The following is a 22,751-nucleotide window of genomic DNA, read 5'->3' as shown; positions in this document are numbered from 1 at the left end:
CGGAGCCCGGCCCCGCCATGTCCTCCCCCGCCCCCCCGCACCCCTGGGCACTCACATGGATAACCAGGGTGAGCGGCTCCCCGGGGTGGTGCTTGATCCACTTCTCCCTCTTGGCCGTGGAGAACTGAGGGTCAGGGAGGTAGTCGAGGCGGAACCTGCCGCCCCGCCGCGCCTCCTCGGGGTCCAGCAGCTCCTCGGCCACGGCCACCTCATCAGCGTACGCCCGCCCATTGATGAAGAAGTCCACGGGGGCAGATGCATTGCTCAGGGCCCCCGGGGATGGGCAGGTGATGAGGGTGGAGTTGAGAACCTTGCAGAGCTGGCAGGGGAGGGCCAGGGTCAATGTGTGGGACAGGCAGACAGACATGGAGAAATGGAGAGAAATGATGGAGGTTTGGGAAGAGAGAGAGAAAGAGACAGAGGCAAGGGAGAGGCAGCAGAGTGAGGCCTGGGCAGTCAGGGCCACAGGCTGTTCCCCACCCGCCTTGGCCCTGTGCCCCCTCACCGTGGGCTCCCGGCCAATGTGGTGCACAGCCATGGACACATTCTGCACCATGTGGAAACGCTCGCCAGCCACGGTGATGGTCCTGCCGCCACTGCGGGAGATGGCAAGCCTGTCAGACCCCCTGCAGGTCCAGAGAGCAGGCTCAGCCTGGGGTGGGGCAGGTCTGCGGTCTCACCTGACAGGGCTGCGACGGGGACTGATGGCCGTGATGACGGGGTTCTGCATATAGTGGAAGGTGAGGTTGCTGCGCACGCAGCCCCGGTGCTCGAAGCGCACACACACAGACACAGGGGCCGGCAGGGTGCCCTCGGGCACTGTGCAGGTGATGCTGGTGTCCGTGCGCCTGCGGAAGGCAGTGCCATCGTCAGCACGGCCCCACCTCCCCCAGGGTCACTCCTGCCTGTCCCATCGCCCGGGGCAGGAGCCTGTGCACTTGGCCTGGGTTCCAGGCCTCCTCAACAGGGCCCCAGCCTGGGCTTCTGGCCCCTTGCACAGAAACCTGTTGTTTCCATATTTCCACCACCACACTTTGCTTGGTCTGTGCTCCCCACCTTCAACATCCTCCCTTCTCCTCAAACCGTGCCTGTCCTTCCCAGTTTTCTGCCCCATCCCACATCACCCAAGAAGACTTCCCAGTGTTCCTCTCTCAATGGTCATCCCTGCTGTGGAGTGATTCTGAAAGCACTGATTTTTCTCCCCATCTCAGATGTTTCTATTTCCTGTGGGAATATCTGCTTTCCCCTGCTGTGACTGTACTGCACTCTTCTTGGTAGCCACAGCAATGCCCATCCTTGGGGCCTGGTATGCAGTAAGTGCATGATAAAGACAGAGGCTTTCACCAAGAGGTTATGGACCACACCCCTGCTGGCAGACACATCAGAAGATCTGAGAATGTGTACAATCATCACCATTCTCACTGCAGCTGTCACTTATGAGGTGCCTACTGTATGCCAGAGTATTACTCATAACTACTGTTCTTACCAGATGAGGAAACTGAGGCTCAGAGAGGGAGAGGGGCTTGGCCAAGGGGACACAGCCAGTGGAAACTCAAGTGATCCTTGGTGCAAGGATGTCCTTCCACCCCTCTAGCCCCCCAGCCTTCCAGTTACCCTGGGCTAGAAGGGGTGGCCCAGCCCAGGGGCTTACACGAGCTCTGTGCAGGGCTCTGTGTCATTCACCAGGACTTGGAGCTCAGAGCCCACATGGAGGTCGCTCCCGTGGATTGTGATCCTGGTGCCCCCAGCCTTGGGGCCCTTGTCAGGCTCCAGGAACTGGACCAGGGGCAGCTGTGGGGAGGAAGAGAGGTGGTCAGGCCTCAGGCCATTCCCCAGGTGTGTGCCTGGTGGGGTGGGCGGGAAGGTGGACATGGCCTCTCTTACCACATAGGAGAAGCGCTCCCGGGACTTTCCCTCCTTGGAGGCATTCACTGTTACCACGTCTGAGAATGCCCCTGGCGCTGGCCCTGTGGCACACACAATCCTGGGGGGAGGCAGCTTTGGTCAGCAGAGCAGCCCGAGGATCTCAGGGGCTGGGTTTCCTCCCTTGAATAATGTCTCCCAGTACACCCTGACGGTGTGGGAGCGCCGCACATTTGCCCTCAGCTATCAGCCCTGACACTCACAGCGGGGGCAGCCACGTGGCCAGGACACCCAAAGGCATTACCCACATCAAAATACTGAAACCATTCCCTGTCACGTGGCAAACAGCCACTCTGAAACCCCCCAGTGTCACCCTGATGCTAGGCTCTTCCCCAGGATTCTCCCACAGTTCTGCAACCCTATAAAAAAGGGGCTAGGTAAGACAGTCTCCTTGGACCCAAATGCTCTCCAACCATGAGAAAATTGGCTAGGCTGGGAGACTGATGGTCTTTCTGCAAGCTGGTCTTACAGTCCCCCCAAAAGGAAATCCAGCTTAGTCCCTGCTTTTCTAGAGCCCCTCTGGGCTGACCCACAGCTGCAGGCCCAGACCTTTGTACCACACGGGCAGCCCCATGCTTTGTTAATTGCAAGGTTTTTGTGGTTTTGTTTTTTATGAGTGTAAGGCTTCTATGGAAGGGGAGCTGGTCTAGGGGCACCTGGGAGGGCTTCCCAGAGCAGCAGGCACTGAAATGGGAACCTGAAGGGTAAAGACCAGTGGCCAGAGCAGAAAAGGGCAGGATGCACAGGGAGGGGGAACAGCTTGAGCAAGGTCCAAATGGCGGTGGGCCATTTCTGGGGAGCTGCAGGCTGCGGAGGAGGGTGGGATGGCCGAGGGGAGAGGGGAGGGCAGAGCTGTGGCCGGCACTGCTGGGGGCGGGTTGCTAGAGGTCATTCAGAACCACCCTGGGGACTGCCCTCTACTCACTCCTCGGACACCGTATATCTGTCAGCCAGGGGCTCACAGGCCACGCTGCCAATCCACACGCCATGGGCCACGTCGCTAAGCCGCCGGCCTAGGTTCCTGCCTCGGATGGTCAACAGGGTCCCGCCGTCCAAGGGGCCACTCAGGGGCTCGATCTGCCAGGTGACAGAGGATGGCTGAAGTTCTGAGGATGGGACACCAGCAGCCTTCCCCTCCCCCACTACTGCCCAGGGGGAGGCAGGACCACGCCCACCTGCTGCTCAGGAGAAGGTTCTGGTTCTAAGAGGACTAGGACCACCATTCACTTGACAGGTCCCTGGGACTGCCAGGGAGGGTGTGCGCGTGGGTTACTGAGCCCACATGGGTGTGGGGATGAGAGTGTGTGTGCACAAAGTCAAGGATACTTGGGTGGGGTGGGGGGGTCTCCTGGGGACAATGAGGTCTGCTCCCAGATGTCTGACCACAGGATCCTGCATCCTAGCCAGAGCGGGGCACCTGACGCAGGCTAAGTCCGTGACAATCCTGACCTAAGACTTTCTTCCCTAAAACTGAGGCTCAGTGGTTATTACCACCCTATCGGCAAGGTTTCCCTGACCTCACTATAAAAACTATATGCAAGCCCCAACGTCTCTGCTATCCCAGCCTCCCCCCTTTACTCTGTTTTTATCCACAGCACTATCTTCTATATATAAAAGTTATTGACTTCCTTACTTATTACTGCCCACCCTGCTCCCCGATGACACCATGAGCTCCGGGTCGAGGGTGCTGTGTGTTGTGTTCACGGCTGTGTCTATGGCACGGAGGGGGCCCAGCCCCCAGCAGTGCTCAGGAGGTCACTCTGCACGCCTGGCCACGTGAAGCACAGGAGCCACGGGTCTGAAGGCCCAAGCAAGCAGCCGTGTATGTCACACAGGCAGGCACGTGGGCACGACGGGCCCCCACGGCTGGGGGGGGTGGTTTACTTACCGCACGGATCTCAGGGGCAGGGCAGGTGCCAGGCAGGGGCTGCAGGGGCCCCCGTAGGCGGCAGCCGTCACTCCACACGCACAGATGTCCCAGGTCCTCCCGACCCAGGCACTGAGAACAGTCGGGGCTGCCCATGGCGCAGTTATAGACCTCCACTGGGAGAGACAAGGAGGCAGCATGGGTCAGGCCCCTGCCCTATGACCACAGTGCCCTCTGCACCTTCCCTCTCGCAGGGATGTCCCCCCACCCCCGCCAGAGGTGAGTCCTTGTCCTCCAAACCCTCCAGGGCCTGCACTCAGCACAGTGCAGCCACAGCCTCATTAAAATCCGTCCTCACCACGATTCAGTCAGCGGGGAGCTCTTTACTAGCCTCATTGGACAGATAAGAGACTGACGGTCGGAGGGGAGAAGCGACTTGCCCAAGGTCCCCCAGCCCGTGAGTGGCAGGGCCTGGATTCACACCCAGGCCTGAGTGGGACTTTTCACCCACCACTGAGCAACGTGGGCTCTGTGGGCGCCAGGGGCTCAGACACTCGGAGGGGCCCAAGAGGGAGCACAGGAAGAGTTCTCCAGGGCCTTGGGTATTCAGGCTGGTGCTGGGGTCTCTCTGGGGTCTTCATGATGGGGATGAGGGCCCCCATGTCCATCAGGGGTGGCCGAGGGTCCCCATGGACAGGTTCTTGGGGAATCTGTTCAGTCCATGTAGGAACAGCAAGGACACTGGCCACAATCCGGGGGTGTTATGTCCAAGACATGAATGTAAGATCTGTGTGCATCATCTCAGCAAATCCTCACCAAGCCTTCCGTGAACGGGTCTGTGCCTCATGTCCCATGGGGACAATGAGGCTCAGAGAGTGACGGCTAAGCAGGGGCCCGCAGCTGCACAGCCGTTAGCACAGAGATGCCTGGCCCAGAGGAGCTGCCCAGCGAATGAATACGAGCCAGTGACCAAGTACAAATGGGATGGGCAAGGTTCGGTTCTGAGAACCTGTGTGTTAGGGAAGGACAGGACAGGACATCTGTGACTTTGCAGTGAGCACTCGCTGAGTCCCCCAAGGGAGAGCCCCACCCATTAAGACTGAATCCCCTGTGGCCACATGGGGTAGATGGGGGCCCCCACCTGTCATGGGGGCAGGGCTGTCCAAGTATCGGGCTGGCTGCCCCTTTAGCTGGAGGCTGAGTGGAAACACCTGGCTCTTCTGGGTCGTGTGCAGCTGCCAAAGGACAAGAAAGAGCATGAGGGGCATGAGTGGCATCTAGGTCTCTGCTGGGGGAGGGGATGGATGTCCTGGAGAGAGGACAGGGCAGGGATGTTGAGGATGGGGGGGATCAAAAAGAGGAAAGGAATAAGGTGGGAAGGAAGGAGACAGCATCCGGATTTGTGCAGGCCTCCCCCCACACCCCTACCCCACCCCCACCCGAGCCATACCACTCACCACCACTTGGTTGCAGTGTACAGTGGATTCATTCACCCACATGGCTTCAAAGATCTCCTCTGGTCCGAAGCTACATTCTAGGGCTGCGCCCTGGAAGACATGGGGTCGCCGAGGAGTGTGGGATCAGCACTCATTACCCTCTGCCTCCATCAGTAGCACGTCATGGCCTACTGCCCTGAGGAGTGGGCTGAGTCCTACTCCCAGGCCCCTCCCTGCCACAGATGTCCTTCCTGATCTTCATGTCCAATGTTTAAGGGAGACAAGGAGTACATGAACACCTAGAACGTTGGCTTTGAGCTCTCCATGCCATTAAAAACCTCACCAGCATCCCCCAATGGCCTAAACCAAAGGCCTTTTACTCAGCTCATAAAGTCCTGACTCTTCAGCATGGCCGGCATTCAAGGTTCACTCCAGGGAGACTCCACCTGCTCTTTGAACCTTAAAACACCCCCTCCTCTCTCCCACAGGCTGATGCCCAAGCCATGGCAGGATGCTTTTTGACATGGCACAGGCTGCCCTGCCCCCGGGCCTTTGCCCTGTCCATTCCTACCACCCAAATAACTTGTCTCCCCTTTACCCACCCAGCGCAACAACACAGCCTTCAGAATGCAGTTCAAATGCCCCATATTCCAAAGATTTCCCAGTCCCTCCCCTTAAATCAGGTGGGCGCCCCTCATTTGATCATTCATTCATTTGGCAGGGGGTTGGGTGCCTATTGGGACTCTGAGAAGTTCCTAAAGCCTGCCTCCACCGTGTATGCTGAGGACCACCCTTATCCCCCTGCCCAGGTTCTGTTTACACTGGTCTCCCTGCACCCTGGGGAGGGTTGGGGCTGGGTCTCAGCCCCTGTGACACCTTCACGGGTCAGTGGAGGTCAGCAAGTGAGCTCAGGTTCCATCGGTTTGAATCCCACACTTTGCTACTTCCTAGGTGTGCACCCCTATGCTAGTGGTCCTCCTCTCTGAGCCTTGGTCCTCTAAACTTGGCAATAGAAACAGGCTTCCCTGATCTGTAGGGTTGCTGGGGAAACAGGAGCTGATGTATCTTTAGCAGGTTGCACACTGTCAGTGACTAACATATGCGGGCTCTTAGTATGCAGGAGGTGCTCCATACATGTTTGTTGACTAACTAAACAGGGCCCACCCCCCCAGCCTCATCTTGTCCAGCACAGGCCTCCAGGAAATAGTATTGATGAATATTTGCTGACTGAACAAACCCAGATTCCAAGCATGTTCAGCCAGCCTCGTGGCAGGACTTCCTGTTTACATCCCTGTTGTTAGCCGATGTGACACCCTGAGGAGAACACAGGTCAACAACCCCCTACCTCACCTCACCACCGGCCCGGTCTCCCCATTCACAGGAAGGTGGCTGTTGAGCTCATCTGCCCATGCTGAGCTTGGCAGTTGGTGGTGGTGGTGGGGTCTGTCCTCTTGAGTCTCTGAACCCAGGTCTTAGCCAGTTGGGACAGCAAGCCCAAACTGTCTTGGGGCTCCCTAAGGGGTAGGCCCAGCAAATAGGCCTGCTGCAGAGCCCAGGCAGGGGGCTCTGCCTGCCTCTACCCTGCCCCTCATGTTCTAGAAGCAGGCCTAGGGCCAGGAGTGCCGGGATCACTCAGGCACACTGAGGGTAGACACATGTCCCCCAGGATCCCTGGCTGGGAAGCGGCAGCCAGGATCCAAACCCAGGGCTTGGGCCTCCCCCTGCTGGGCTCCCATAACCCCAGGGAGTAGCACTGTCCTCCATACCAGCCCAGGCCCCTTCTTGTCCCAAATGTGGCACGGTGGAGTCAGAGGGTGCCTGCCCCCCACAGAGCTCTGGCCCCAGCCACGAGGCTGCCTGACACGTCCCAGATGCCCAGCACGTGGCCCCCATGTGTGACAGCTGTCACAGGCCTCCGCTCCCCCTTGGAAGCAACAGATGGTGACTCCCCAGGAGCTGGGGAGAGGGATGGCTGGCACACTTCCAGAACTCGTCAACGCTTCCCACCCAAGACACTCTTCCAGGAGGGACCCAGAAAGGAGCTGCATCTCCTCCTCCCCATGTGGGGGGTGGGGAGGGGAAGGCAGATGGCAGGAAAGAGCACTGTCTCAGGAGTCCAGGGCTAGGGTGCAAGTCCAGCGCTACGTCATGTACATCTACTTCCGCTTTCCAGGTCTCCTTTTCCCCATTTGGACAGTGGGGAATGGGGCAACACAGGGCCACTCTTCGGGCAAGACAGGCCAGCCAGAACTGAGGAAGTGTGTCCAGAACCACATTTCAACCTGGGGCGGGGTGGGCCGGACAAGGACCAGGTCCACCTGTGGGCTGTGGCCCAGCTCTGCTGGGAGAGCTTTGGAGGGTAGGGGAATCTGGGGGTCCCCCACCAAAGCATTTCCACATACAATGGGTCCTGGCCAGCGTTTTCCTCAGGAGCTGTTAGCAGCCTGCCGTCCCTTGGGCTGGGCCCTCACCACCCACTTCTCATTCCTCCAACCCCCTGCAACCACCCTGGGGCTTTCTCAGACAGAACCTGGAAACTCAGAGACACAAAACCAGAGTGTGGGTGGAGGGCCCAGAGCGTGGGTCCCCATCCAGGACGCGTTCTCCCCAGCCTCCCACCCAGCCCGGGCCCGGCCCCCACCTACCTGGAAGGCAGCATTGGCCAGACGCACTGGGATGCTCTGGGAGCTGCCTGTAGGTACGGGTACCAGGGCTGAGGGCAAAATCTGGGGGCAGTCCTGAGGGCTCTGCAGTCAAAACACAAGGAGGAGAAGGTGACGAGGGAGCGTTTCAGAAGGGACAGGACTCCCCGCAGATGTGCCTGCCAGCCTGCGAGGTGAGAAACACCAGGAATAAACTCACAACAGCCTAGAGGGTGACGAGCTCGGCACCTCCCACACACCATCTCATTTGATCCTCAAGACAAGCGTAGGGGCAGGAGACTTTACTGACCCCATTTTACAGATGAGGAAACTGAGGCACAGAGCAATGAAATAAACTGCCCAGTGAAGGAACCAGTTCCCCCGTGGCTGCTCCGGGGCTGGCCCCCCCTCCCATCTCTGAGCCTCATCTCTCCTGACTATAAAATGAGGGACTGCACCCACTCTCTAAGACTCGGCTTCTAGGCTCACACATGTTAAATGAGTCAGAGAAAAGAAACTCCAGGCTTCTGGATGGCCTGTGGGAAACGGGCTCTGAGGACCCTGGTGCCACCAGGTTCCACACCCCTCCCCATAGCCTCAGGCAAGAGTCACGCCTCTGGGCCGAGGTGCCAGGCTCCCAGAGTCTCAGGGCAGGCCTGGGCATCAGCATTCCAGTGTTGGCAGTATAGCCACTGAGGCCTGGTAGAGCAGGGACTACCTCCAAAATGGAAGGGATGGAAGGAAGAAGGGCAGGTGGTGATACACCTGAGTTCAAAGGGCAGAGCTGGTCTTTGAACTCCTACTGGCTGCCTCCTAGGCCAGAAACAGGCCTGAACCTGAGTCTTAGGGCGAGGGACAGAGACCAGGGGGCAGGGCTGTGCCCACTCTGCTGCCTTAGTGACCTCTCTGAGCTTTAAGTCTGGAGCCCTCACCCTGAACTAGGCTCTCCTGACCTGGGGGCCCCCGTGGGCTGTGTCCTGCCTCCTCACACTCCAAGCCCGACCGCCAAGAGCCTGAGAGGAAGACCGAGGACCCAGCAGCAGCCACATTGCACCAAGGCCTAACCACTCTCCAGCCCAGAGGGCTTCCTGCTCTGCCTTCTTCCTGCCCAAGTCTGGTTGGGGACAGATTTGGGGACACCATGATCCACGTGTGTCCACCTTGGGGTCACCCAACCAGGGCAACAGCTTCTGGGGATAGACTTGAGAGGCCTCCCCGGCGGGTCTTTTCTCCCTATTGTTAATCGGACAGGGAGCTCCTTAAAGGGCACCCTAGGGACCCAGGATCCCACTGAACCTCAAGGTCAATGGGTGCTCACCATGTCATTATCAGTGGTAGCCATGAGCTCACACAGCCCTCACTGTGCTCCTGGCCTGTTCTGAGCACTCCACACTGTATTAACTCACCAAATCCTAACTCCCAACAGCCCCATGAGGTAGGCACAATCATCGCACCCATTTTATGGAATGGGCAGCACCAGAGCCCACCTGGTTGTCCCAATTGTTTGCTGACCACCAGGCCAGAAGCCTCGCCCGGACTGGTCTGTTTCCTCAGGAGTGGCGCCTAGTGCAGACCGCAGAGGCCTTGGCTGAAACAGCAGCATGGCCAGGCCAGGGCGAGGCCTCCTGGGCGATGGTTCTGGAGGGCCGGGAGGGAGGAGCTTGTGTCCAGCTCAGTGTGAGTGCACACAAACCTCTGTCCCTCCGAGCTGCTGTCTGGCAAAGTCTCGTATGTAAACCCCATGGAATTTCACAGAACGGAACCCACATGTTTGCAATCAGTCTACATGGCCGCTGACAGCTCTGCCTTGCAACTGGCTGGGGGCTCTGTGCTCTGTCCTCCCGGCTCCACCCCACCAGTGGGTCAGTGGCTGACAGGAGGGGCTGGGGAGTGAAGGTCAGAGGCGGCAGCTTCCAGAGGAGGCTCCCCAGAGGGAATGTCATGGGACTACCCCCCAAGGGCCTCCCATTCTCCTTGATCCCTATTTATGATCCCATGGCCACTTCGATGTTTGTAACCATTCTCTGGAGTGGAATCAAGACTAAGGGTCCTGGCACACCTTTGCCCTCCTTCGGTACCTCCTCCCCACCCCGCCCCCTGAGTTGGCTAACCCTCCATGGGGCCAGCTGGAGCGTCTGCTACTAGCCTCCAGCCATCTGTCTCCAAGCCTAGCTTGGCTTTTGGGGAACTTCCCCCACAGGCTTGCGGTTTGGGAAGACTGAATCTACTCCTCAGCCCCAGGGATAGGCGGGTGTCCCGGGCCTGCCCTGGCCTCAGCAATTGGTTCAGAGAGCATAAGTGACCCTAGTTCAGCCAGTGAAAGTCAGCTGCGGGACTCCTGTAGAACCAATAAGAGAAAGAAGCTCTTTTTGTTTTCTGGGGCTGCCAGGAAATCAGGAGCCTGCCTGGAGCTGCTGAGGCTGACTTGGCTACCAAGAGGAGAGGGCTGCCTGAGCATGGAGCCCACCCAGAGGGGCAGAGAGCCCCGACAACGTGGTGGGAACCCCTGGATCCAGCTGTACCTGAAGGTGATGCAACCCCCAGACTTAACACTCACAAGTTAATTAATTCTGTTGGGGCAAGGCCAGTTTGAACTAGGGTTTCCTCACATGCAACCAAAGGACAGGGGCCTCCCTGTCCCATTCCAGGCCAGGCCATGGACACATCAAAAAGAGGCTGGGTGGCTTCTCCCCTTTGCTGGAGTGCCACACGGGGCACAGCCTGCAAGTTCAGGAAACCAAAGCTAACTACCCGCACTCTAGCAGAGCTGAGAAGGTGGGATACCAGGAACAAGGACAGAGGCTCGGTCGGCAGTGCTGGGAGGCACCACCAACCCTGATGGGAGCCCAGCATGTGCTGGTTCACAGAGGGTCTCACCTATCCCCACAATGGGACTCACAGACTCTCTCTTTTTTTTTTTAAATATTTTATTTATTTATTTGACAGACAGAGATCACAAGTAGGCAGAGAGGCAGGCAGAGAGAGAGGAGGAAGCAGGTTCCCTGCTGAGCAGAGAGCCCGATGCGGGGCTCGATCCCAGGACCCTGGGATCATGACCAGAGCCGAAGGCAGAGGCTTAAACCCCCTGAGCCACCCAGGCGCCCCCTCACAGACTCTCTTGCCGTCTCTCCCAGGCTCAAGGGTCAAGAACTGGTGTCCCAATACACAGCTGGCCCAGGGGCCTTGAATCTACCTCACAGGGTCCCTTCCTACCTTTCTGTACCTTCACAGCCCAAGCTCTCCCCTGTCCCTACCAAACCACTCTCCTCACTGGCTCCTAATGAAGTTCGGGTTCACAGATGCAGCTACGCCATCGAAGGGGCCTGGCCTCCCACCTCTTCTCCCCTCCACTTTTCCTTCTGGTGCCCACTAGGGAATGGGAAAATAACAGGAGACTCAGCCCCTGGCAGCTCCCCAGGGACACCTCCCTGGCCTAGCGCAAGCCCTACTGTCTCCTCCCAGCGCTTGAGGGGCGCAGACAGATGTGCAAACCTCCCAGCCCACCACCTGACCAGAAGCATGGCGCCCGCATGGCTGAGATGTAATTAAGTGCCAACTTCAGTATCAGAGCCTTCTGCAGGCCTGGGGAGGGGCTGCCTCTTCTCTTCCTAGATTATCATAATGCTCTAAGACAGGCCCTCTCTGTGCTCCCCACCCCAGTTCCTGACCCCCAGATCAGCAGACCTGGGGCGAGGGGGGGCGGTTTACAAGATGCTGCTGCAGAAACATCCCCAGGCTGGCGAGCTCCTATGCATCTGTCAGGACCCTGCACAAAGGTCCCTTTCCCAGAGAAGGGCTCCCTGGCCCACCCAGTAAAGCGGCCACCAGCCCCTAGGCAGCACAGGGGCCTTTTAGTACCTACAATGATCCACACATGGAGCTAAATGTACTCCCAGGTGCAGTTCCAGTTTCCCAGCACAGCGAAGGAGGGCCATTTTAAAGAAGTAAAATGGACAACTTTATAGCAAGCAAAATAGGTGATGGGGAAAAAGGCACAGAGAGGTTCAGTAGCTTGCCCAGGATCACACAGCCACAACATACACCTTGGGCTCTTGACTCATGATAGGGAGAGCAGAACTATGTCTAACTGGGTCCTGCCCACTGCCTCGTGCAGATTCAGGCATACAAAGGGTGCCCGATCAATGCTGAATGGACCGTGCTAAGGTGGGGTCCTCCTCACCCCACCACTCCTGTAGGTTAGAGCACAGGACTCCGGCTGCCAATGCATATGCTGTATGTTCTCATTCACTGAGTCCCTGCTCTGTACCGAGCCCTGGCTGGAGGCTGGGGAAATGCGGACCCCAAACGAGACAGGAGTCCCAGTTGGCCGGGACCGGAAACCTAGCGTTCACTGAAGAGGCCTGGGGGCCTCCCCTATGGTTTGGCCACATGGACACCCCTGGAGCTCTCCCCCAGTGCCAGAAGGCCCATGTTACTGTGTCAGTCCTTTGAGTTAAACTCCTGGTGACTCTTCTGCAAAGCAGTTTTTTTTTTTTTTTAAAGATTTTATTTATTTATTTGACAGAGAGAGAGAGATCACAAGTAGGCAGAGAGTCAGACAGAGAGAGAGAGAGAGAAGCAGGCTCCCTGCTGAGCAAAGAGCCCGATGCGGGGCTCGATCCCAGGACACTGAGATCATGACCTGAGCCGAAGGCAGCGGCTTAATCCACTGAGCCACCCAGGCGTCCCTCTGCAAAGCAGTTTTGAGGCTCAGGCAGGAGGTGCAGAGACCAGAGGATTCCAGGTGTGGGCCATGGAGCACCCACCCCTTGCACCTGCACACTGATCTCTGCACCTGCTTGGAGGATTTGTGATAAGCTTCTCTGAGCCCAGAGTCAAGAGGTTGGGGCTTTAGATGCTCTGGGGACTGGGGCTGCTTCCCTGGGAGTCATGCCCGGGGTGACCTCCTCCTATAGGAACCAGGACCCCCAAGACCATACTGGCTACTTCGGTTGCACCATCTGGAAAATGGGGTGAGAGGAGCCTCAGGCAGGGACTCAGTGCCTTAACCTGACCCCTCACAGCTCTCATACAAGACAGAGGTCAAAGAGGGCATGAGCTGTGGTCTCAGAACCCTGGAACCAGTCTAGCCATCCCACCTGGCTGAGCACGACGGTCCCAGCCAAAGCCTCGGGAATCCCATTTGGTCATCCCTGGCCAGAGGCTGGGGTGGCCTTAGAGGTTTTTTGGGCAAAGGCAGGAGGCCACCGTGTGAATAAACACCGCAGAAACCAACCAGCCACGAGTTACGCAGCATTTTCATTTGTATTTTGCCCCGTCCCCCAACTCTCCCCACCAGGCCCACCCCGGTGCAACTGATTCAATCGAGCCACTCCAGAACACCCAGGAGGGCCTGGATCCTGGCCAGCTGCAGGGCTCAAGGGACCGGCAGAAGCAATTGGACCTGGAAGCATGTGGTTCCTGAAGCCAGCTCACCTTCTCTTCCCAAGGAATCACCAGCCCTCGGGTCCCCAGCACCCATGGGGAGACCAAGGTGAGGGCCTTTCAGCCCAATTCCTGACCTGGGGAAGATAGGAGAACATGGGCTCCAAGCCAGAAGAGCTTGGATTCGAGGTCCCAATCTGGTACTTCCTGGCCTCGGGGACAGCTGCCTTGATCCCACAGGGTTGTTGAAAATGTTACAGGTGAAATTTAAAACTAGCCAGTCCTGGGGCGCCTGGGTGGCTCAGTCAGTGAAGCATCTGCCTTTCACTCAGGTCATGATCTTCGGGGTCCTGGAATCGAGCCCATGTTGGGCTCCCTGCTCAGCAAGGAGTCTACTTGTCCCTCTCCCTCTACCCCCCAACTCATGCTCTTTCTCTCTTGTTCTCGCAAATAAATACTTTTTTAAATATATTTTTTAAAAGATTTTATTTCTTTATTTGACAGAGATCACAAGTAGGCAGAGAGGCAGGCAGAGAGAGAGGAAGGGGAAGCAGGCTCCCTGCTAAGCAGAGAGCCCGATGCGGGGCTCGATCCCAGGACCCTGAGATCATGACCTGAGCTGAAGGCAGAGGCTTTAACCCACTGAGCCACCCAGGTGCCCCACAAATACATAAAATCTTAAAAAACAAAAACAAAAACAAACTAGCCAGTATCAGCAAAATGTACAGAAAGGGACCCTCCTACTCCAGGTGGAAGTTTAACCAGACTCAGACTTTCTGGAGGCAGTTGAGTTAAAGGTGTAAAAACATCATGGCCACACTTTCTCCCCCGAAGTGCCATTTCTAGAACTGGCCTCCAGGGATTAATCAAGGACACACACCACGCCTGGGCTATTTTAGAACACAAGAAGAAACGGGAAGCGATCCGTATATCCAACAATAGGGGATTGGTTAAATGTGCTGTTATGTGATGAACCCAGCACAGCTGTTAGATCTAGTGCCAGGAAGAAAATTTAATGACGTGGAAATGTTCTCAACATATTAGAAAAAAAAAATGGTAATGAAAGAGGCAGGGGGGATCCCCCTCAGGCCTGACTTACCGTGGGATTTGGTGAGGCCTCACACCGTGACTGGTTGGAGACACAGGCATGCTGCTGGGTGCACCAGAAACAAGGCCACTGTGCTGACAGGCAGCTGGTGCAGCTGGAAGACAAGGGACCCCTCACACACTCAGCTCCCCACCCTCACTTCACCCCTGCCCCTGGGAACTGGGACCCAAGAGGCAGATCCCAATGCAAAAGGGAAAGGTCTTCTGCATCATCAAGGGCCTAGGCACTCTAAGATAGTGAGCTCCCCGCTGCAAGAGGTATGCAAGGAGCAAAGAGACAAGCAGGGCCTTTAGGAGATGAAAGTAAGTGTGGTGAAAGCCCTTCTCTCTGCCCAGGCAGCCTGAGTGCCCACGGAAGCCAGGCGAGGGTTTGCAGGTGGTAAATGAGCTGACAAGTAAAGAAGTGAGGATCCTATCTGCCTCCAGGACACCACCATTTTTCTTCCAAGGGTCTCCCTGATAGCGGAGAACGCCCCCCCCGACCCCGTGCCCCTGCCTACTGCCCAGGGGCACGCGCCTGACCCACTCACGCAGCGTGGGGATACACTTGTCCAACGCGGCCGCAGTCGTAGATGGTGAAATTGGCTCTGACGATATGCCGCCCGTTGACCCTCACAGACATCTCAACAATCACGTGATCTAGAATGGACCGGGGAAATGGACCAGGGGGACCAGGGAGAGGACAAAGGGGTCTGGGGTCTCCACCAACCTCACAGGCTATGCCGTCAAGACACCGCCCAGTGAGCAAGGTGCTTACCCTGCTGGGGCGGGAACGACGGGAACTGGGCCCTCGGCAGGAGGTTGCAGTAGGCGATCTGGTGGCCAAAGGCAGGGCCTGGGACCCGGGCCACGGTGTGGATGTCGTTGCCATAGTCACAGGCCATCTCCATGCCGCTGAGGCTGGGCAGGCTACCTGAGATCTGCAGGATCATGCCCTAGGGGCCAGGGCCCCTCAGCAAGGGAAGTGGGGAGCAGGCCTTCCCCCTCATAGCTCCACTCCTACCTCAACAACCCTGGGAGAAGTGGGGACAGGGGGCCGGGACTCTAGACCAGAGGGCTATATCTACCTGGGGCTCCCTAGGCCTCAGTTTTCCCAGCTGCACAATGAAATGGACCACCTGATAACAGTCCAGGAGGCTTTGTAAGATCTGGTCCCCGAGACTCTTCTGACCCACTCTCCTGAGAATCTCTTAAATCTACCAATCTGTTCTCACTGCCTGGTGAGTTCCCTTCACCCAGAATGCTCTTCCCGGAGACCCAGCTGACTCACCTACTTCATGTCTTTGCTCAAAGGCAATATTCACTGTATGAGGCCAGCTCCAACCTGGTCTAAAATGTCAATGTTCCTCCACTCGTTCTCCACTCCTCTCTTCTCCTTCCTTTCCCACCATCATACTTCTCACTGTCTTGAGCCTATCTTGCCTACTCCCTCACCCCCACAAGCATGTCAGCCGATCAGGGGCCGGGTCTTTGTCTTATTCAATGCTGCGTCCCCAGAGTCCAGAACTGCACTTAGCATATAGTAGGTGCTCAAGAAGACATTTGATGAATGAATGACTAGATGGATGGATGGATGGACAAACCTATGCCCAGTCTGCCTGATGAGATAAAGCATGTGAAAAACTCTGACAGAGAATGACGGGGAGAGGGCTGCAGAGGAGCCCCACGCCCCTGGCCCTTTAGAACCACCTGTTGATGGATAAGGATACCCAGCCTCTGAGAAGTCACTGAGGGCAGGGCCGAGGGGGGCCCAGGCCTATCTGTCCCTTCCCCCCCACCCCCACCATACTGCCTGTGATGGGTGGGAGATGGCTGGAGCATCTCCAGGCCTTCCCGGCCCAGGCGGGGAAGGGAGCCACTTGCCTCCAGACTGTAGATGCATCAGTTTCCGAGAGCAAGAAATAGTGCCCTGGCACTTGATGGCCCCTCTGCCCTCTCCCCGTACTGGGGCCACGAAGAGGTGGGGGTTGGGAACTCACTCTCCTTCTACTCTCCAACCTGAGCCCTCCCTCCTGAGACTCCAAAGCCCACCCACTTGAGTTCAAATCCCAGGTCCCCTAGTCCCTAGCATAAAACGATGAACAAGTCATTTTCCCTCTCTGTGCCTCAATTTCCTCATGTGCACAGAGTTGTATGAAGCCCGACAGAGGTGAATATCACGTGCAGAGCGAGTGCTGACACTCAGTGAGGCACTCGGCAGAGCCCAAGTCATTCTCATTATTTGCCCCCGGGGTCCGTGGGGCACCATGGGCAGGAGTCTCTACCTTGGGGGACTTGGGGGCCAGGTGAAAGGTGGCTTCCCACCCCGTGTTGCCCCCAAGCTGAGAGCCGGCTCCCCCATTACTCACTGGGTACTCCTGGTGCACGTCGATCTCTGCAGGCAGGACTGTCATGGTGGGACAGCGGCCGGGGCCCTCGCTGGCACTGGTCCAGAAATGCTGCTGGTCGGAGTTCGCACAGTCCTGCTGCAGGGTGCACCTGGAGCGGCAGGGCACAGGTCAGGCCCCCAGGGGGCTCCTCTCCCCTCCCACCCTGCCGTGGCCCCCCCAGGCACAGCCTCTGCCCCAGGGGGCTCACCGTGTCTCCAGTGCACACCAGCCACAGTAGGCGTCAGCTGCCCCCACGCAGTCCACACAGGTGGCATGCACGGCACAGGCAGCAACTTTCACCCGGGCCATCTGGAGGCAGAGGTGAGGGCCCAGCTCCGTGGGGAACCAGCCACGGCCAGGGTCCTGAGACGCTGGGGAAACTGAGGCTCGAGGCTGTAACAGGGAGCATGTGGGGCCACAGGGCTTCCCCTGCAGAGGTGATGACCACACTGGGAGGGGAAGGGCTAGCTGACAAAGGGGCTGGTGACAGAAGGTGCTCCTGCTGGGCAGAAGAGAGGAAGAAAGCTTGGGTGTCTGGGGACCCTGTCAGGCTGGGGCTCTGGCCTTACCTGGTGGGATGTCATCAGATAAAGGTAACCGGGGTCTGCTGGGTCGAACTGCATGACATGGTGCACAGGCTCCCCATAGGCCACCGTCACCACCCGCCGGCTCACCACCTGCATGCTCTCATTCAGGTTGATCTGGGGTGGGGGGGCAGGGGGGTGTCAGGGGGACTCTGGTGCACCGCGACAGGGCCCATGGCAAGGGACATGCGCCTGCGGGTGGGAACTCAACCCAGGCTTGGGGTCTCAGCCTCATCCTCTTTCCGGCCTTCCCAGGTGGGAAATCACGGACATGTGAAGGAGAGCTGTGGGTCGGACCTCTACACGAGTGCCTCTGCTGGGCCCCCACCAGGAACTCCCTCCCTGAATGATGTTCCCCAACACATCCCACCGTGTGAATACATAGACACTTTACAGTTTACAAAAGATTCTCTGGGAGGCTGTCTGGCATCATGCCTAAGAGCAGGGACGTGGGTTTGAATTCTGGCTTTGACATTCACAAGCTGTGCACATGTACAAGTCGTCACTCCCCTCGTTCACAGCTTCCTGACCTAATGGGACTCGTGATGGCACCTGCCCCTCAGGACCGTGGTGAGCACACACGGAGAAGATGCCCGCAAAGTGCTGATGGGGCCACACTTCTCATCCTTCCCCTCTTGCACCCATTTCACAGATGAGGAGACCAAGGCCCAGAGAGGCTACAGACTTGCTGAGAGTCACAAAATGAAGACACTTTGGGGGCACAACCCAAGCCCAGGCCTGTCTGACCCCACAGTCTAAGGATGAGGTGAAGTGGTGGGGTCCAGGGTCCCGGCAGGAGGAAGACCAGGACTAGTGGAGGCCTGAAAGGTCCTCTGGCTCTGAGAGCCCCCTGCGTGTCCTCCTAAGAGCAGACAATGCCCACCAGAGCTGCATCCAGACTTGTTCTTTTTCTGCTGGCCCCTCACATTCCCAGCATGCTGCTTTGTTGTAGGCCCCGCTGGGCCAAGCTGGGACCACAGTCTAGAAGCCTCCCTGGGCCAGCGGCCAGGGGACTCCTACTGCCTGGCCCTCCTCTGTGGGCACCTAACTTTTGGTAGCTCCTTCCTGCTTATGGAATAAACTAGCTCTGGCTTTCAAGGCCCCAACAGGCAACCACAGCTTATTCCACCCACTCAACCCGACTCTAGTGTTCTGGCCTCTGGGCCTTCGTGCACACTGTGCTCCCTGCTGGAGTGTTTCTCTTCCTGCCCCTTCAGCGAAGATCCGTCTTCTCGGTGCCTCCTTCAGAAGAGCTTCTCAAATGCCCTCCACACACCAAATTGAAATTACTCTCTTCCCAAGCTCCCACAGCCTGGGTTCCAGCCCCTGCGATATCGCCCATCCTGGGGGACCTCTTTGTGGATTCTGCCCAGGCAGGCGGGGCCCCAGCTCAGTCTCTGACCTTCTCCTCAGGCACGCAGCAGACACTCAGCTTATTTCCACTCCTTCAAAGGTCTACTGAGCACCTACTGTGCGCCAGAGCCGGGGCCGGGTGTTGCGATCGAAGCCGCAAGCAGGGAAGTGCTGGTAGAAGACCGTGCACAGGACAAGGTGGTAGGTAAAGAGGTCTGGGTCGAGGGATCACATGCTGGGCTCCTGGTCGGCTGGCCCTGAATTCAACCCCAGCTCTCACTGTGTGACTTTGGGGCAGTCATTGCCCCTCTCGGAGGCTTAGTGTTCTCATCTGTGAAATGGGAATCCTGGCGCTACCTCCCTCACAGGGGACCACAGACTCTGACCACAGTCTGGGAGGGTCCAGCTAATTTCCCCCATGACAGAGGAGGAGACGGAGGCTCAGGGTGATAAGCAACCACCCCCAGGCCACACTCCTGGGGCCAGCAGAGCCAGGATCTCGATCCAAGTATCTGACCCCCAAAACATGAGTCCCACGGTCTAAGGACCATCAATGCGGCTTCAAAGGCTGAGGAGGATGCCCCCCACCACCTCCCTGCTCCCATACCAGGCACCTTCCTCACCTCTACTAGGGGACCAGCTAGGGTCCCGGGGCCAGGCAACCAGGGCGCCTATCCCCAGCCCACCCCCCCGGCCCATGGCGTCCGCCTGGGCAGCTGAGAGAATTAAGTTATCGGATCTGAGTCAATTAGGCCAGGGCCTGGTACACCCTGGAACTGGGCCAGGTGGCCGACTTTCCTGACAGGCAGGGGTTGGGAGGGGGCCAGGAGGAAGCGGACCCAGCCCCTCACCTGGGGGCCCAGGAAAGTCCTTCCCACCCCACGGTGGTAAGAATCCTCTCATCTTTCCCAGCTCTAGGAATCACCACCTCCAGAAACCAGTCTTCTTGGCTGGGGCGGGTGAGGGGAGGGGGAAACTTCAGAGGGAGGCCAGCAGGGTGGGGGAGGAAATGGCAGTGAGAGCCCCCACTTGCCAGGCTGCAGCCTTCCCCTGTCAGAGCCCAACAATAGTCTCCAGAGCCAGGGCTTACAACCCTCCACAGATGGGGAAACTGAGGCCCAGAGGGAGAAAGTGCACTGTCCAAGGTCAAGCAGCCAGCAAGTGGCAGAATCCAGAGACTCTGGTCTTTGCTTCAAAGCCCGAGTCCTAGAAACCCAGGAGAAGGGCCTCTCTCAGGCCTGGTTTCCCTCCTCTGCAGGACAGGGTACTTCTTGTTATAAGCAAGAGTAGAAGAAATGGATGTGGAAAATGCTTTGTAAACTGTAAGGTGCTAGGCAAACCGGAGAGAATGAAGTCTTGTATCAGGCCTGTACAAGCCATGTGTACACCCTCCCCAGACTCGGCCTCCCCTCACCTCCTCTACCCCTTCAGCCTTCCTAGGCCTGGCCCCCAGCCCTACCTTGAGCAGCCGCCCACTGACAGTGCCCAGGAAGACCACGGTGTAGTTGCTGACCGTGGCCACGGCTACAGAGGAGAGGCCCGGGGCTCGAAACACAGGCGTGGCCTTCAGGGGCTGCAGGATGGACAACGGGTGCTGCAGATGGGCAGCCCCACAGTCCAGTTGCTCTGGCTGTAGCTGGAAGAGAAGCAGGAAGTCAGACCTTGGCTCTAGAACCTTCTCTGGCTCCCTGCCCACACTGGAGGTCAGGCCTCAGCATCAGAGCTTTAAAGTCCTGCGTTGCTTTATATGCCCAGGTTGGGGCTGAGGCCCAAACACAAGCGGGACCCCATCCCTGACCATAGGCTGACCCCTGACCTCAGCGTTCGTCACAGAGCTACCCCAAGCAGATGGTGTTTCAGGTAGGTACGGAGCGTACCGGAAAAGTTATGTGATGGAGGCAAGAAGAGCTGGCAGTGGGACAAGGACAGGAGGCCAGGGAGGTAAGGACAGGTGAGACCCACATACCCTCATAGACTTGGAGCTGTTCCTCCTGGCTGGTCATAGCCAGGCAGAGCAGAGGAGCCCACATCAGACCTCCTGAGGCCATCCTCTGCTTCAGCTTACCTGCCGCTATCCAAGAGTGTCCCTCCTGTCTTGGCTGGGGGTTTCCCCAGGACCCGGGGGTTTCTCAGGTCCCCTGCTCTGACCCCAGCACCACCATCCAAATTCCCAGTGGCTCGCCAGACCCCAGACTAAGGCCTCCCCATGCTGAGGCCTTCCCTTTCTCCCACAAGCATATACTCCCTACATCTGCCCACATTACAGATGGGTAGACCAAGGCAAGGTGTGTCCGAGTGCCCAGCCCTGCCATCGCATCAGCTCAGTGCCACCCCAAGTGGCAGATCAGTCCCACCACATGTTGGGATGAGACAAATGGAGCTAGTGACCCCAGCTCCCAACCATTCCCTGGACTCGTCCCTGCCCTTCCCTGGGTCTTGTGGCTCGCTTCAAAGGTTCCTTCTGCAATTTGCACAAAAATGCAAAACAGGCCTCCAGGAAGCACCTTTGAGAAGATAATCGTGCAAATCCACAAGGATGCAGACAGGAGGATGGTTTAGAAGAGTGAACAGGTGTACACAACCTCAGGGTCCTGCAGGACTGAGCATGAAGATAACGGCACCTCGTCCAGGAGAGCTGCCCCCACCCCTGAGTGACATTATGAATCCCTATGGATAAGGACACAAAGATACCCAGCTGAGAAAAGTCACAGGAAGTCAGAGGGCCATTTTGCTAACCCTGGTGCATCCACAATAAGGTAATAGTCATGACAGCAAACACAACAGGCTGTGTTTGGAGCGCCTGGGTGGTTTAGTCTGTTACATGTCTGCCTTTGGCTCAGGTCATGATCTCAGGATCCTGGGGTTGGAGCTCCTTGCTCAGTGGGGAGTCTGCTTCTGCCTCTCTTGCTGTGTGTTCTCTCCCCTCTCCCTCTCTCAACTAAATAAATAAAATTGTTTAAAAAGGAATAATAATAACAGGCTGCACTGACAGAGAACTGACATTGTACCAGGCCTGGGCATCAACTCCCTACATCCTGGCAGCTCTATGAGGTCCCATGTCACAGATGGGGAAACTGAGGCTCAGAGGAGAAGGAGCCTGCTCTAGTTCCCCAGCTGCAGTGTCAGGCCTCCATGAATGAAACTGGCAATGGAGGCACCTGGGTGGCTCGGTTGGTTAAGCATCTGCCTTCAGCTCAAATTATGATCCCAGAGTCCCAGGACTGAGTCCCACATCAGGCTCCTTTCTTGGCAGGGAGTTTGCTTCTCCCTACCCTCACCCCACTTGTGCTCTCTCTTTCTCTCAAATAAATAAATAAAATCTTAAAAAAAAGAAAGGAAAGGAAGAAAAGAAGAAAAAGAAAGAAAAGGAAGGGAGGAAGGGAGGGAGGAAGAAAGAAAGGAAGGAAGGAAGAAAGAAGGAAAGAAAGAAACTGGAAGCAGACTTGAGCCCCACCTCGGCACCCTGGATGCTGGGCCCTGGGCAGCGGAGGCTCTGAGCGGGGACTCAGAAGGTCACCAGCATGTAGCATCAGAACCGGATTAAGGGTGCAGCCTTAGAGTCTTTTGGTTTTTGTTTGTTTTTTTTAATTTCTCATTTGTGCTTTTTGCAAGCCTAAGCCACTGATGATGTGCCCGTATGGGTTTGCTCAAACTCAGCTAGTTTTCAAAAACAAAAAAATACCAGGTTCACCTATCCTCAGGCGAATAAACACAGTTCCAGGCCCCACAGGCTTCTAGGTAAGGCCTGTATCCCACAGCATTCCTGGGGGGGGGGGGGGGGGGGGGCGGGCACTGAGCCCAGAGGTGCAGTGGGGCTGGGGCTGCCCCTGGGCCAGAACCCATGAGTGGATGGTCTTCCACAGGAGGGCCGGGGGTGACGAGGCAAGTGACCTTGCTTTTCTGAGCTCCCAAGTAGATACATCTCTCGCACCCCCTCCCAAGCAGTGGGAGGGGATCACTGGCTAGGAAACACTCCCGAGGTGTTAGCTGACTCCACTGCCATTTCAGATGGGACTGTCACTCAAATATTATGAAGTGGAATTTGGGACAAATCATGCCTACCTCTAAAGCCTTCCAGCCAGACT

General features: G+C 57.3%; 1 protein-coding gene across 1 annotated transcript in view; it reads right to left on the bottom strand.

Moving 5' to 3' along the window:
* PLXND1 (plexin D1) overlaps window positions 1-22,751 on the bottom strand; it is a 58,588-nt gene that overhangs the window by 19,224 nt on the left and 16,613 nt on the right. Inside the window, 17 exon segments of the mRNA XM_047744061.1 lie at window positions 56-319; window positions 506-596; window positions 681-848; window positions 1,652-1,791; window positions 1,885-1,984; window positions 2,849-3,000; window positions 3,812-3,966; window positions 4,932-5,025; window positions 5,248-5,337; window positions 7,872-7,973; window positions 14,353-14,455; window positions 14,891-14,999; window positions 15,118-15,295; window positions 16,709-16,838; window positions 16,938-17,038; window positions 17,299-17,430; window positions 20,126-20,302. Coding sequence (XP_047600017.1) covers window positions 56-319; window positions 506-596; window positions 681-848; window positions 1,652-1,791; window positions 1,885-1,984; window positions 2,849-3,000; window positions 3,812-3,966; window positions 4,932-5,025; window positions 5,248-5,337; window positions 7,872-7,973; window positions 14,353-14,455; window positions 14,891-14,999; window positions 15,118-15,295; window positions 16,709-16,838; window positions 16,938-17,038; window positions 17,299-17,430; window positions 20,126-20,302 — 2,286 coding nt within the window.

The sequence above is a fragment of the Lutra lutra genome, chromosome 1, assembly GCF_902655055.1.
Source record: "Lutra lutra chromosome 1, mLutLut1.2, whole genome shotgun sequence".
Classification (NCBI taxonomy): Eukaryota; Metazoa; Chordata; class Mammalia; order Carnivora; family Mustelidae; genus Lutra; species Lutra lutra.
The sequence above is the reverse complement of the archived record's forward strand: the minus strand, read 5'-3'. Positions and strand labels throughout refer to the sequence as shown.